The following is a 14,443-nucleotide window of genomic DNA, read 5'->3' as shown; positions in this document are numbered from 1 at the left end:
GATATAGTTATGTGCCTAAATTAGGAAACGATTACTAAGACACTCTCAATAAATGCAATCTTTCACCACATGTCCTTCCTGCTGAAAATCCTTTGAAATGGGTTTTCTTTCTGGTTTCTTTCTGTCTTTATTCCTGCGTGGGTAAACTGGTAATGTTTCATCTTTTAAGTCAATGGTGAAGAATGTCAATAAAATGTGTCTACAAATAATACTTAGGGCTTCATGCTATCTGTTTGGATACAGTAATCATTTCAAAGCCGACAAATGTGATGGCATCTGATAAGTAATATCTCAACATTTTATATAACTTTTATCTCCTCTGTATGAAAAAATCTTGTTATAAAATAAAAAATATAAATAAATGAGATCTTTTATTTATCTAAAATTTTTGTTTTTTAATACTATAATACATAATCTTTGTGCAAATTCAAATATTATAAAACTGCATTACTTCAAAGACTAAAGACACCCATTTATTCAAAATTCTCACAAAGCAGCTATCATTAGTAGTTTCCTATTCAAATACTAGTATAAATGTATATTTAACAGAAATGCAATAGTCTATACGTTGTTTTCGCTTCATTTACCCTGGACCCACTGACATATCAGTACACATAGACATCTCAATCTTTAACATCTGCAGAGGTGCACAGCATCCCACTACTTTGATATACAGAAATTTCTTATCTAAGTCCTTACTGATGGTGTTTAAGGTTGTTTCTACCTGGTTAGCCAACAAAAACAATGCTGCAGTGATTATTCTTGTATTTACTACAGCCTTCTGTACTTCTAAGAGTATTTCTACTGGATAAATACCCACCCTGAATGACACGGTTTGCACTACTGTTAGGTTAATATGGCCCCTTTATTTATAAATACACAGAAATACCAGGTTAAAATTCTGCTCTCACCTTTGTTGCCAAGGATTTGAGTTTTCCCAGTAGCGACTGTTTATTGGAATATACAACTTCCTCTTCATTATCTTCTCCTTCCATGATAGCACAGCTGTCTGCAGCTGGGAGTTCACACTCTTTTGAGTTTGTCGTCATTACTAATTTGGAATACTTGTACTCCAGTCTAAGTAGCAGCAAATAAATAAATAGATAAAGTGGCTGTTTAATATAAATTAATACTTCTTTGGGGTGGTCATACACCAGCTAATTAAATCGTCGTGGAGTACAGCTGCTCCACCAACATATTCCCTTCACCCATAGCCGTAACACTATGTGTTCTCATTAATCTACCGTCTACACACCAATCGTTTCCAGAATGTCAGAGAACCAGTGCAATGCAGTTAACGCTATCATACTTATTTTACAGTGATTCAAGCGTCCAATTATGAAAACCCTTTGAAAAACAAAGAGAAGATTAGAGGTCTGAACGCATTTTTTTCATTTATAAATATTTGGGAACTAATTTACTATGCAGTTTTCCGAAGTTTAGTTCGTAGGGTGAGAATATTACATAGGCAAGTGATTTGGTCTTTACTATTTCTATCACTCATTCCTTTCTACTCCCCACCCCACATATTACAACTGTGCCTAGATAATACAGTAGAGAGCTTTCACAGCCCAACTGACATGTAAATCATTTTAAAAGAGCCAAATCATATAATGTATCAATATACAATTGGAAGTTACACTCAATACTCAACTCCAGATTCTGAAAGTCCTGGAGTATACACTTAGTCTGTTTCTTTGCAAATATCTGCCCACAAGAAATCGAAAGAGAAAAGATGAGGCAAGAAGGCAGCATGATGTCATGAAAAGAAAAACAGATAGAGAAAATCTGCCTTCCTTTCTGAGCTCTGCTCCCATCTACCTGAGTAGCCAGGATCCTCTGTTCCTTGTTTTATAAAAACAATGGATCTAATTCAATTACCTCTAATGTTCTCTGATCTCTGTTATCAGAACAACAGTCATTTCCATTTGCTTTCTTAAAGGCCTTTCCTATAACTCCTTCACTACGAGAAATTTCTTGTGTCTCTGAGAGAAACTGTTGGATATAATGATTAACTCTAAAATATTCACAACAAAAGAGATTTCTCAGTTCTTATACAGAGGTTACTTACTTCTGATTCTTTTTCCAGAAGTAGCAAGTTAGAGCTACCAGCAAAACAGCTGTAAAAGCTCCCACACCTGCTCCCACTTTTAGCCAAAAGTCAACTGTTTCGCAGGTTGACAACTTTTTCTCAGGCAAAGAAATGCCTTTAACGCACCACTTAGGTTCATTCCACACGTATAAGGTTTCCTTTGAAAAAATGACATAAGAAATGAGATTTAGAAGGCAAAGGGTTTTGCTAACTGTTATTCACAGTAGGCAGAGAGGATTATTCGGCTTTCATCTAACCGAAGCTCCATAAAGAGAGGAAAGGGATACAGAAGAGACAGAATAAGGCAATGATGAATGAAAATGTAACAAGACCATGAATTGTCAGATCAGAAGGCTTGCTTCATGCTGATGAGGTTGAATAAAAATGACTCCATCTGGATATATCATTTGAGCTATTTTCTTCAAATTTCTGATGAGTCCTGACTTCTTAAATCATGTTTTTAAATGAACGCTTAGATAGTTTCATATAACTGACTGGAACGGGTTTCACCCACTCATCACGTAGGTCCATTTCCCCAGAAAGCCTCTCCGCTGAGTGGAAGAGCAGACCCCGGACCCAGGACATGTAAGTGCAGCATGACCGGCAGGCTTTGGTGTGGGGCAGGCACACAGACCGCACGCCCCGCTTCCCCTGGCCAAAATAAGGAGGGTGTTATTCTGGGTCATCACTACCCACATGAGGGACTTACTCTCGTCCTCCCAAAGCAGATGACTCAATTTTGTTAGGGCAATGTTCTCAAACTGCTCCCTGCAGTCAACTAGTAAATAGTAAAATCAATATACTGGGTCTCAACCAGCAATTTTTTTTTAAATAAACAAATAAGACAGATTAGAAGCAAAAATCAGAGCATAGTGCACGGTTCCTTATGTATTTCAACATACACAAGGACAGGTAGCAATCTGCACGATGATTATATCCAGTGACATTAAATGACACAAGGCATTACATTTTCTGCTCACTTTGCCTCCCGAAATTTTCCGGTGAATGACAATCATTTATCAACACCCTAACAGAAGCCTAACACCATAATGTTTAATGTCACACACATGCACACACTTTTACAGTTGGTCCTGAAGTGAACAGTGTACAGGAGATTCCCATTTACTCCAAGGAAGAATTTCAACCAAGTTTTGGATAAGAACTTTTTAGAAAGGACATTAGTGATTGAAAAAAATTTTAGTGTAACGTTTTCATGAAACTTAGTGTGAATAAATTATTTTTTAAATGGCTCACATGATTTTTATAAGAAAGGTGAGGAATGAGGACATCTGAAGGGCATTCCAACAAGAAACTAGACTATGAAAGGGTTTACGTGGTTGTATCACATACGCCACACCCAATGCAAATGGCAAGCTGTAATGCCCAAGGAAAAACAAACCATTAAAACTTCATCATTAAAAAGATACATACTTATAAACCCAGAATTTTCAAATTTCCATAAGCTCCTCAAATTGTTAAAGAAAAAAATAAATCAAGCTGTTGGCAGAATTTCTCAGTCATTCTATAACTTAGCCATTCTATGAATTTCTTAGTTGTTCTATTAATTAGGAAGCTTTATCCCTTCATTAGGCCATGGCTTTGGCAAACAAGAAAATGGCTGACACCGCAGCTGAAAAATTTTTTCTTCCAGCATGTAGGGATATTTTGCGAACAGGGTGAGATCAATTTGTTGATAAATTTTAAAACTTACCTCTCAGTGATAACACAGTATCTCTTCAAATCGCTACTACCGTATAACATTTAGAAGTAATGCTTAGTACGTACTTAGAACCTGGTATAGATTTTTGAGATCCATTTTGATAAGAGCTTTTATCACAAGTCATGTAGCTCTTTTAGTGTATACCAGCTGTATGTGGAGGACTTGTAGGGTGTAAATTTAACTTCACGTGCTTCTGGATTATATGTCTTTACAGAATTGGAAAAGCAGACTCTCAGTCAATATAAAGTGCAAAACTGTAAAGAATGAAGCAGGCAATGGGATGGAAATGCAGAATTATTAAAGCAATTAAAAGATACTCTTCACAATATTTTGCAATCATTGTTTTTTCCTATCTTGAGGCTTTGGCATCCAAAGAAATCCACCCTTGTTCACCGACATACTGGAAAATGCAGTGAAAGTTGTCATTCGTATTGAAAGCTCACCAAAGAGCAGACTTTTCGAAATATATTATTCAGAGATTGGAGATGAACATACCCACTTACTGCAGCAAACCCATTTGTTCGTTCTTGCAATGGAACACCCTAAGGAAGGACATTTCATATTGTACTAGTTGAAGCTCGATCTCATTTGGCAAATACTTTCAAAATTGACATCTAAGTATTAACAGAAGGGCATATTTAACTGATTTTGGTATTTCTCAAAGTAGATTTGGAACTATGGGTGGGGTATGGGGGGAATTACATACCTCAACATGTCAAACACAACAAAGTGTTCCAAAAGGTATTATTCTTAAGGCAAAAACAGACATTTAAAAAGCATCACCTCGCAACTAACTGTTCCTAACATTCTTATAAGATGTTGAACTGAGGTTTTTCAATGAAGACAGTTTGAATGAGGTAAAACTAGAGAAATTGTTGCCACCCCACTGTCTTAAACTTTTAATCACTACCTTCCAGAAGAGAAGTATTAACGAACGTTTGGATAGAAGGTCATTTAGCTTTTCAAAACTCCTGAGTTAAACTTGGTGGCCAAAGAAGGGAATGCACCTTTTATTTTTGATTTACTCTTTAAAAAAAAGGATTATAAGATAGTAAGTTTAGCATAATTTTAGAGAAAAGATAAAGATTAATTTCCACTGTAAAGCATAAAAAAATGTATCAGTATTATTAGGAGGATTAAAAGGAAACCATTTTTTTTGTGAGGCTGGAATTTTTATCCTTGACCCACTTAAAACTGTTGAAAACCTGGCTCAACCGTGCCCTCGATGTGTGAGTAGCGTTGTATCTGTGGGCTCTGAGCCAGAATGAGCTATCTACAGGTAAGCACACTTAACTGAATTAAACATTTCCTAATTTTCTGATTAGTTTGTCTATTTGGAGACTTCTCTGTTTTGTATTAAAGTATTAATAAAAACATTTTATATTGTTATGCCTATACTTTATCATAAAATATGAAAATAAGTATTGTTCCATAAAACAATTTTATTTTTAGGCATATCTCTATGTGTCTGAGTTTGTGTTTGTGTACTAGGCTTCATGTACAATGTCTTTCCTACTACAGGTTCACTGTCATTCAAGTATGAAAAATACCAATGTAGAGAATAGTTCTCAATGTTTTTTTTTTTATTCTTAAAGGTGGACACTACTGCTTCCAAATACGCTGAATGTATGGCTTTGGGTGGGGACATTCAGATTTTTTTCTCCCTCTTCAACCCTCCAACCTGCCAACTACTAGCTCCTTAAGACTTTCCTGGAAAGAACAGCTCCCTTGTTCGGTCCCCTTACCCAGTGAGCACCCTCGCATCATTCCATGCTGACCCGAAAGTCAGTCCTATCCCGTCTACCTTCTAGATCTCAGAAATCCCATTGGAATCTCTGATCCTCTGATGCCCATTCTCCAGTAGGGTCCCCACCACTGGTACTGATTTATCCTCTCATCTGCGCTTCTTCAATGTCATTTCAATGGAATCTGGAGAGAGTGAAGTGGTAAGTCATCTTCAAAGAGGTAAAGCTTGGGTTTTTCTATGGTACTAGTCAAAGCTGGTGCAGGGAAGTGGGTACTCTCAAACACTATTAGTAGAAAAGCAAATTGATGCAACCAAAGCAATTTAGTAACACGTATCAAGAACCTTAAAAATGTCCCATCTCCTCGAACCCAGTTAATCCCTTTCCAGTAATAAACTCTAAGGAAACAATCAAATGTCTAACAAAGATGTCCATTACAGACGTATTTACAAAAAGATGGTTTTCAATTTTTTCTTAAATGTCCAACAGGGGAATTATTAAAGCCCAAATTGCATATGTAATAGCACATTTGTCAATAACTAAAAGTCATGTTTTTTTAAAAAAATTTAGTGACAAGGGAAGTGTATTAAAGGCATAATGGAAACAAAAAAATACGGAGAAGAGAATCCCAACTTTACTTTAAAAAACAAGTAAGCAAACGAAGGACTGCAGAGAAAATATAGAGTAGGATCTTGATTTACATATATGTGGGAGGGGTGCACGTGAGATTCACTCTTTATGTATGCTTCTTGTGGAGAGTCAGTTATATCATCCTCATCTTAATTATACCTATAACTGCATTATATAAACCATATTTGGGTTTAATTATATCATTTCCTTATACTCTGGGTAAATATCCATAGTCTAGAGCTCCCTTGCTAGAATTCATTTTCCCCAATTCTAGTACACATCTTCAGCTACCTCAACATATGGGAGTCTAGGTATCAAACTTGATTTAAAATACATATTAATATCTCATTAAGTTAACTATAAGCTTCTGCCATGTTACTGAATCTCAGTTTCTATGGTGGAAGCAATGCTGGACTAAACGATTATATTTTCAATGACACAGTTCTGCTTAGATAGTTTTGCCTCTTACCTGAAATCCCCTCTTACAGGCACCCTCAATCTCATGGAAGTCATGCTCTGTGCACAGAGGGCAAGCTTCAGCACTCTCCCACAGGAAATAGAATGTACATCCATCACAGGTACCTGCTGGACACTTGCTGAAATAAAACATGAAAAACAACAAAACCAACAGCTTTTGTAACACCTTCAATTGAGTCCAATCAACATTTGAATGCATGCTGCAAACATACTGGGAAGCAATGCATGGATGCTGAGGAAACACCTGAAAAATAATCTAAAGGAGACAAAAACCACAACAAAATACCACTTTGCACCTACCAAGATGGTGAGAATCAAAACAACAGATATTAACAAGTGTTGTGAGGATGTGGGGAAATTGGAACCTTCACACACTGCTGATGGGAATATAAGATGGTGCAGCATTGGAGGAATCTGGCAGTTCCACACACAATTAAACACAATTACCATACGATCCAGCAATTCCACTCCTAGGTAAATATCCAAGAGAAATGAAAATACTATGTCCATACCAAAAAAATTGTATATGAATGTTCATAACAGCATTATTCATAATATCCAAAAGGTGGAAACAACCCAAATGTCCACCAGCAGACGAATGGATGAACAAAATGTGGTATATCCATACGATGAAATATTACTGAGCCATGAAAAGGAATGCAGTACTGATACATGCCCCAACTTGGATGAACTTCAAAAATATTATGCTTAGTGACTGAAGCCAACCAAAAGTTCCACATATTGTATGATGTTATTCAGATGAAAGTCCATAACAGGGAACTCGATTTCAACATTTGAAAGTAGGTTAGTGGTTGCTCAGGATCAGGAAAGGGACTAAGATTTAGAGAGGTAATAGCTAAAGGGTATGGGATTTCTTTGTGAAGTGATGAAAAATTTCTAGAATCGGCTATGGTGATGCTTGCACATATCTGAATATACAATAACCACTGAACAGTACGCTTTAAATGAGTGAATTTTAATGGTCTGTGAATTATATCTCTATAAAGCTGGGGGGGTTTTAATTTAAAGAAACAGGTACAGATAATGACCCAAAAAAAAAAAAAAGCTGCCGGAAAGTTTCTTGGTGAATCCTTACTGATTGAAGCAAGAAACTATTTGGGAAGATTCTAATGGGAATGACTATTTTGTTCATGAATCCATTAAAACCAGGGGAATACTGTTGCCTTAGTCTGCCTACTGCACTTCCCTTAGGTCAAGCTGTGTAAATACAGGGCATTGCCCTGAAAACCTCCTTCAGACCTCAGCTGGTGCAGAGTATAGGTGTCCTGAAACAACTAATAGCAAAATGATAGACACACAATAATAGAGAGAATCCAAAAAACATCCCTTTTTAAAAAGTTTTCATTTCAAATGCCTTTCTGATGATACAGTACCCAAACCTTTAATTTTCAGTCTACCAGAAAGGTAAAATTTCATACTATCAGTTAACTAAATATATTCTAAGGTACCCTAATATGAACACTGAAACAAATTTACATGCCTGAAAATTTATGCATTTTTACATGTCTATCTTTCTGAAGTGTCCGTGTACCACAGACGAAGTGGACATGGGTGGGAGGTAAACAAAAGCAATGCTCTGTACGACATACTTCAGAAACAGAGACCCAGATTGTCAAAACTAAGAACAATGGTGAAGAGCAGCTCTTCTGAAAAATGACTTGACTCTCTTAACTGCCTTAATTTCTCTGTTTGTAAAAAGAGAGTAATAAATATATTCAGACTAAGAAGCAAAGAGAGATTTTTTTAAAAGGAAAGTACAATAGATGAAAACCATGCCACTTAAAAAATTATTCCCACCCTCTACCTTCCAGATCAGTAAAAGCAACTCAAAATTGCTCTTTTGAAAAAGATTGTGTAATCAATGAGAAAAATTCTTCAAGAATGCCTTATTTGCATAGCAATGCTTTGCAACTTTCAAAATAATTACACTTTTCTGATCATTTAGCAAAAATTACCAATAGGCTTTCCTGCTCAAGTCTTTCCTCCCTGAATTATTTTCTATTTTATTTTTCCAACACAGAAAAACTTTAAAAGGAGAAAAAACGGTTTATATTGGGAAGAGGAAAGAGTAAGTATGCTAAAGGTTGAGAAAAAAGAACTCAACCAATGAAAAAAAGGAGAAAATTAATCAAACTGGCAAAAAGCTCTACAGAGAAGACTTGGGTTACGATTCTAACTGGACTTTCAAATGATTCTGTGTTTTTCCGTAAGTGATTCAACCTCCCTCCCCACCGTATCACTTTTATAATTTGTCAAAAGCAGAATGTCTGCTATACTGCATTCATAGGGTGGTTATAAAGGATAAAATGAGAGAACAATTTGGTAAAGTTTAAAGCGCTACAAAATATAAAAGACCATTAACAATGCACATCACTTTCTAAAGAACTGGTAGAGCCAAAGAAACAAACAAACAAACAAAAATCAAGATGTTGATATAATTTATAAAGCTGCCATTAATTGTCAAAATACTACAATGATTCAGTGCCTTTCCCTGGCAGACTTCACTTCTTAAAAGAAACTCTTAGGTTAAAAGCAATTTAGTTTAGAATCAATTCTTTAATTCTTTTAACTCAATCAATCATTTAAAATGTGGAATATCCAAATTTGACTCTTTGTTATAAACCTAATTGTCACTGTTTGAATCAGGCCTTCCCTGGGAAGTAACAAGAAAGTATGAAGCAGTAATCATTTCAATAGTGCTTACATATATAAACGAAAATAGAAAAAAAGATAAAAGAAAAAAAGTAGTAAGATAGATAAATCTTTTATTGCCAGATATGTGAAATACCTTTCCCCTTGCTGACCTGTGTCACCACCATCTTTTCCTCCCAACCAGCTTTTTACAGGTGTCGCTAATTGTGCTTCTACATAACTTTTGCTCTATGTGACCACCACAGAAACCAATGAGTACACGTTCAAAGAAACGAGACAAAGTTTGTACAGTCTGGCATCCTCCGGCACAGGCAATGCTCTCTGACCTCCTGGTGACTCCTTTTGGCTTTGGAATCTCAGGAAGCTCAGCCCTTCTCTGCCACAGATGCCTTGTCATTGGCAGAAACCCTTCTTGTGTAGGGTCCATAAGACACCATTGCACCTTGCTCTAATTTTGTTTGCCCTAAGGCTGAAGAGCATCAATCACTTATGACAGAGTTTGAACACAAGATATTTTGACCTAGAAGTCTTAGATCTATAAAATTTTACCGGTCTCCTGCAAAAATCTCCCTTTCTACAGGTTCTACCCTTGGTTAACTCGCAAAAGCCAGCATCTGATGAAGACATGGACAAATTATATTTACTGACACTACCTAGTCCCTTATTTTAAAAAATTTTTAAAAACAGTTTTATTGAGATATAGTTCAAATAGCATACAATTCACGATATAAAAGTGTACAATTCAATGGGTTTTAATATATTCACAATATGTGCAACCATCACAGTCCATTTTTAAATATTTTCAAAATGAAAATTCTTTATCCATTCATTTGTCGATGGATATTTAGGTTGGATAGCATACTTGGCTACTGTAAAGAATACTGCCATAAAACATTAGGGTGTAGGTACCTTTTTGAATTAGTATTTTTATTTTCTTCGGATATATATCCAGGAGTGGAACTGCTGGATCATATGGTAATTCTATGCTTAGTTTCTTGAAGAACCTCCATAATGTTCTCCACAGTGGCTGCATCCATTTACATTCCCACCAACAGCATACCAGGGTTTCCTCTTCTCCATTCTTGCCAACATTTATTCGTGATTTTGTTAATGATGGCCACTCTGACTGGTGTGAGGTGATATCTCATTGTAGTTTTGATTTGCATTTCTCAAATAGTTAGCCATGTTGGGCATTTTCCCTGTGCCTGTTGGCCATCTGTATGACTTCTTTGGAAAAAAATGTCTATACGGGTCTTCCGTCAAGTTTTAAATTAGTTTTTTTCTTATATTGAGTTATATGAGCTGTTCATATATTTGGGGGGTTAAGCCCTTATCAGGCGTATCACTTGCAAATATTTTCTCCCAGTTAGCAGCCTACCTTTTCATTTTGCTGATGGTTTCCTTGGCTGTGTCAGGCCCCAGGGCTGGGGTGTTCACTAAGTGGCTCAAACGGCTCACTCCTCAGGGAGGATCTCCAAGCCTGTGATGTCTCCCTCCTCTTCTGTGTCCCCTCCTAGGGGCACAGGTCCCGACCTGATCGCTTCTCTTCCCTTCCTACTCGACTCCATGTGAATCTTTCTCTACAGTCCTGGTCATAGATGACCCCTCCTGCCAGTCTCCAGTTTGTTTTCGGCAAGAACTGCCCCATATGTAGATGGGTTTTTTTGTTTTGTTTTGTTTTTGTTTTTTTGCGGTACGCAGGCCTCTCACCGTTGTGGCCTCTCCCGTTGCGGAGCACAGGCTCCGGACGCGCAGGCTCAGCGGCCATGGCTCACGGGCCCAGCCGCTCCACGGCATGTGGGATCTTCCCGGACAGGGGCACAAACCCGTGTCCCCTGCATCGGCGGGCGGACTCTCAACCACTGTGCCACCAGGGAAGCCCTATCCTCTGGCTTTTAATAACTTAAAATGGATAGACAACTGTTTTGGCTTTAAAAGTCCTTCCCCAAATATCAACAAAAACACTAGCATCCAATAGATCCAGCGACTTCGATAGAGAGACTCTAAATCAGAGCCTGTGAAGAAACCCCTGGTGTGCTCGACCTCTGAACACTATCAGGACAGAAGTGTGAAGCACCCCTTTTGTGAGAGACAATCTCCTCAGAAGCTACACGTATAATGAAAATGAATTTGGATTTTGAAGGAGGCTTTCACAAAACGATTTTGGATTTATTTATCAACTACCCAAGCAATTAAATATGGTCCTAAGTTGTAAGAAAGAGAGGAGGAAGATTTTCCTCTAACTCAGAACATTAATAAAGACGACCCTGTTTGAGGAAAGATGAGTCATTAAAAAGAAGGTACCAATCACTGGCAGATCAGTTGAGCTGTCCCCCGGATAAATGTGCTACTTGCCTCTGTTAAATGTGCTTCTTTGCAAATCTCTGCCTATAAGGGAGAGGGGGAAATGACAAGATGAAAGCACGATGGCACGAAAAGAACAACAGACACAGTCAAGAAATCATTCCATCTTGACTGCGCCACTCTATAGCTATGGGTCCTTGGTGTTTCCTACTGTATCAAGTAAATGGGTTTGATTGAAGGATCTCTAATGGGCTATGACATCCTCCATTACCAGAGTAAACATGGTTCCCTCTACCTGTTTTCGAATAAGGCTTTTTAAAAATTTTTTCAAACCTTTATAAAACTTTGCTGTTAAAACTAACAGCAATTTCTCATGTTTTTGAAAGAGCACTTCGGACACGTGCTTAGGTCTAAATTTTTCCTAATGGAAGGAGAATCCTGGATTCCTCTGACCATGCAGGATCATGATTAGGGGTTTGGAAAGCCTTTCAGGCAGAAGCTGGAGAGGCATCTATTTACGGATATTAGTGGTCGATCGTGTTCACAATTTATTCTTTGGCCAAAGTACAAACTGCGGTAGATAATCTCAAAAGTCCACTCCGACTCTGATTTCATCTGCCACAGACATCACGCTGTTAAGTTTAATTGAAAACGTCTCACACCCTCCAGATACTTTGTGGAATTAGAAACCAACTGCATTTGCCAGACCAAACAGACAGGCTGTTGTTTCCAACTGCTGTTTAGTAGGCGGTCCAGAATATTTGCCGCTCCTTCTGCACTGCATGCGAGATGCACGGAGAACACAGTTCCCCTTTTCTCCTGGCCCTTTCACTTTCTGTAAAGACATTCTCATTGATATTTTCCCTGGTCACCAAGACACAGAGCCCCGGCCAACAGTACTACTGCCAAAGTCGCCTTTGCCTGGTTTGCCAAGATTCTTGACCAAGAGAGAATTCCAGGGGATGGCATCCCTTCCCAACTGCCAAGGACTCCCTATAGTGACTTCCTGGTCAGCATATGAGACTTCTGCAAGGCAAGTGCCTGCTTAGCACCTCTCTTTCTCTCCTGGAGAACTTAAAGCTCAGATGAGAAAAATGCAAATTAAGTCCTCTTCAAAAGTAACCTAAGTAAATTTGGCTCTGTTAACATTTCTGTTAGTAGGAAATCTTTATTCAGCCCTACAGCTTAAAGAAAAAAAAAAAAAAAAATTCTAATTATTTCCGGACAAGCTGCTGTTTCTCATGTTCTGATCCTGGTCCCAGAGCTCCCCCTTGTGCCCTGATGGAAATCGATTCAAGAAAGAATGAAAAAAGTGAGAGAGAGGCATGGACATACATACACTACCAAATGTAAAATAGCTAGCTAGTGGGAAGCAGCCGCATAGCACAGGGAGATCAGCTCGGTGCTTTGTGACCACCTAGAGGGGTGGGATAGGGACGGTGGGAGGGAGACGCAAGAGGGAGGAGACATGGGGATATATGTATATGTATAGCTGATTCACTCTGTTATAAAGCAGAAACTAACACACCATTGGAAAGCAATTACACTCCAATAAAGATGTTTGAAAAAAAAAAAGAAAGAACGAAAGGCCAGCACATTTAGGTTGTGGGGTTAAAAGCATTCCCTAGAGACGTGGTCCTCAGACTTCAGTGTGCGTCATAATTATAAACAGAGCTTCATCAAAATATGGGTGAAGGCATCCACCCTGGAGACCACGACCTTTTAATTTAGCTTTTCAGAAAACTAAAATGCAAAACAACATGTGAGAATCCATGTCAGAAAACAAAAAAGTCAAATCTCCAAAATGGGGGTTAAGACCAACGGTTCTCAAATTTTAATATGTATCAGAATTGTCTTGTGTTTTTATAAATATTCCTGTTCCAAACACTCGGAAATTCTTTAGGTTTCAGGGAAGGCCTAGAAATCAGTTTTAAAATAGACACCCCACTCTGATGCTTTTGCAAAAATGTTCCTATAAAAGGGTTTCATCTTCAAGGAATTCAAGGAAAAGACTCTGACAAGTACAGGTTTCTGGTAACTGACAATACTGCTGAACTGAATAAGCATTTTCAGAACTCCAACGGAAAACTGATAAATTCGTAAAAGTGCTAACAAAGGATCAAGACGAAAAAAAATTAATTACACGGGACTGAGCGAACTGATGAAGATGATTACAATTTTTGTGACTTTCTGTTTGAACAAAAAAAAAATGTGAGCTAAAGTATTAAAATGATCGATTGCTTTAAATAAATAAATAAATAAGAATAAATTTTAAAATAAAAAAAAAGATAGACACCCCAAGGTATTCTGCTGCATATGATCTTGGGAAACCCTTGCAAAGACAGTCAAGTAGAAAACACTGCCTGAGGTCAAAGGAGGAACTTAACTTTTCCTCTCCTCACAGGGAAAAAAATTAGTTTCTAGATGCCATCATTTAACATCATGAGACTATTACTTCCTTATTACGTCAAAACATCAGAGTCCACCCTGGGAGAGTTAGAGTGATACATTTTCTGAAGGACAGAGTTAGTCTTCAGTAACATTATCTGCTTAAGTCATAGAGGCTCCTGGAGGAGGCTTCAGAAGTCACCCAGGTGGACTCCAGAGAAGTGAGTTGCTAGGTCCGAGAAAGGACCTCAGAAGTGCTATAGTAAATAAAACAAACCTCTGAACTTGAAGTCATATGGTGGGATATCAGAGGATAGTGAAAGAATCTCTGGATACACCTTCTCATAAAGAAAGTGTGCTTAAAAAAAAAAAAAAAAAAAAAAAAAAAAAAGGGGGTTTCTTCCCCACAACCTG

General features: G+C 37.7%; 1 protein-coding gene across 2 annotated transcripts in view; it reads right to left on the bottom strand.

The window, feature by feature from the left end:
- Positions 1–14,443, bottom strand: part of ELAPOR2 (endosome-lysosome associated apoptosis and autophagy regulator family member 2) — a 183,372-nt gene that overhangs the window by 12,491 nt on the left and 156,438 nt on the right. For both annotated transcript variants that reach the window (XM_024738459.1, XM_024738458.1), the window contains 3 exons: positions 6,657–6,783; positions 2,072–2,250; positions 912–1,077 (listed from right to left, as the gene is read on the bottom strand). In XM_024738459.1, the coding sequence (XP_024594227.1) occupies positions 912–1,077; positions 2,072–2,250; positions 6,657–6,783 (472 nt within the window). The remainder of the gene's footprint in view (positions 1–911; positions 1,078–2,071; positions 2,251–6,656; positions 6,784–14,443) is intronic.

The sequence above is a fragment of the Neophocaena asiaeorientalis genome, unplaced genomic scaffold (genome assembly GCF_003031525.2).
Source record: "Neophocaena asiaeorientalis asiaeorientalis breed wild unplaced genomic scaffold, Neophocaena_asiaeorientalis_V1.1 scaffold89, whole genome shotgun sequence".
Lineage (NCBI taxonomy): Eukaryota > Metazoa > Chordata > Mammalia > Artiodactyla > Phocoenidae > Neophocaena > Neophocaena asiaeorientalis.
Note: the sequence above shows the minus strand (reverse complement) of the source record. Positions and strands in the feature narration are given on the sequence as shown.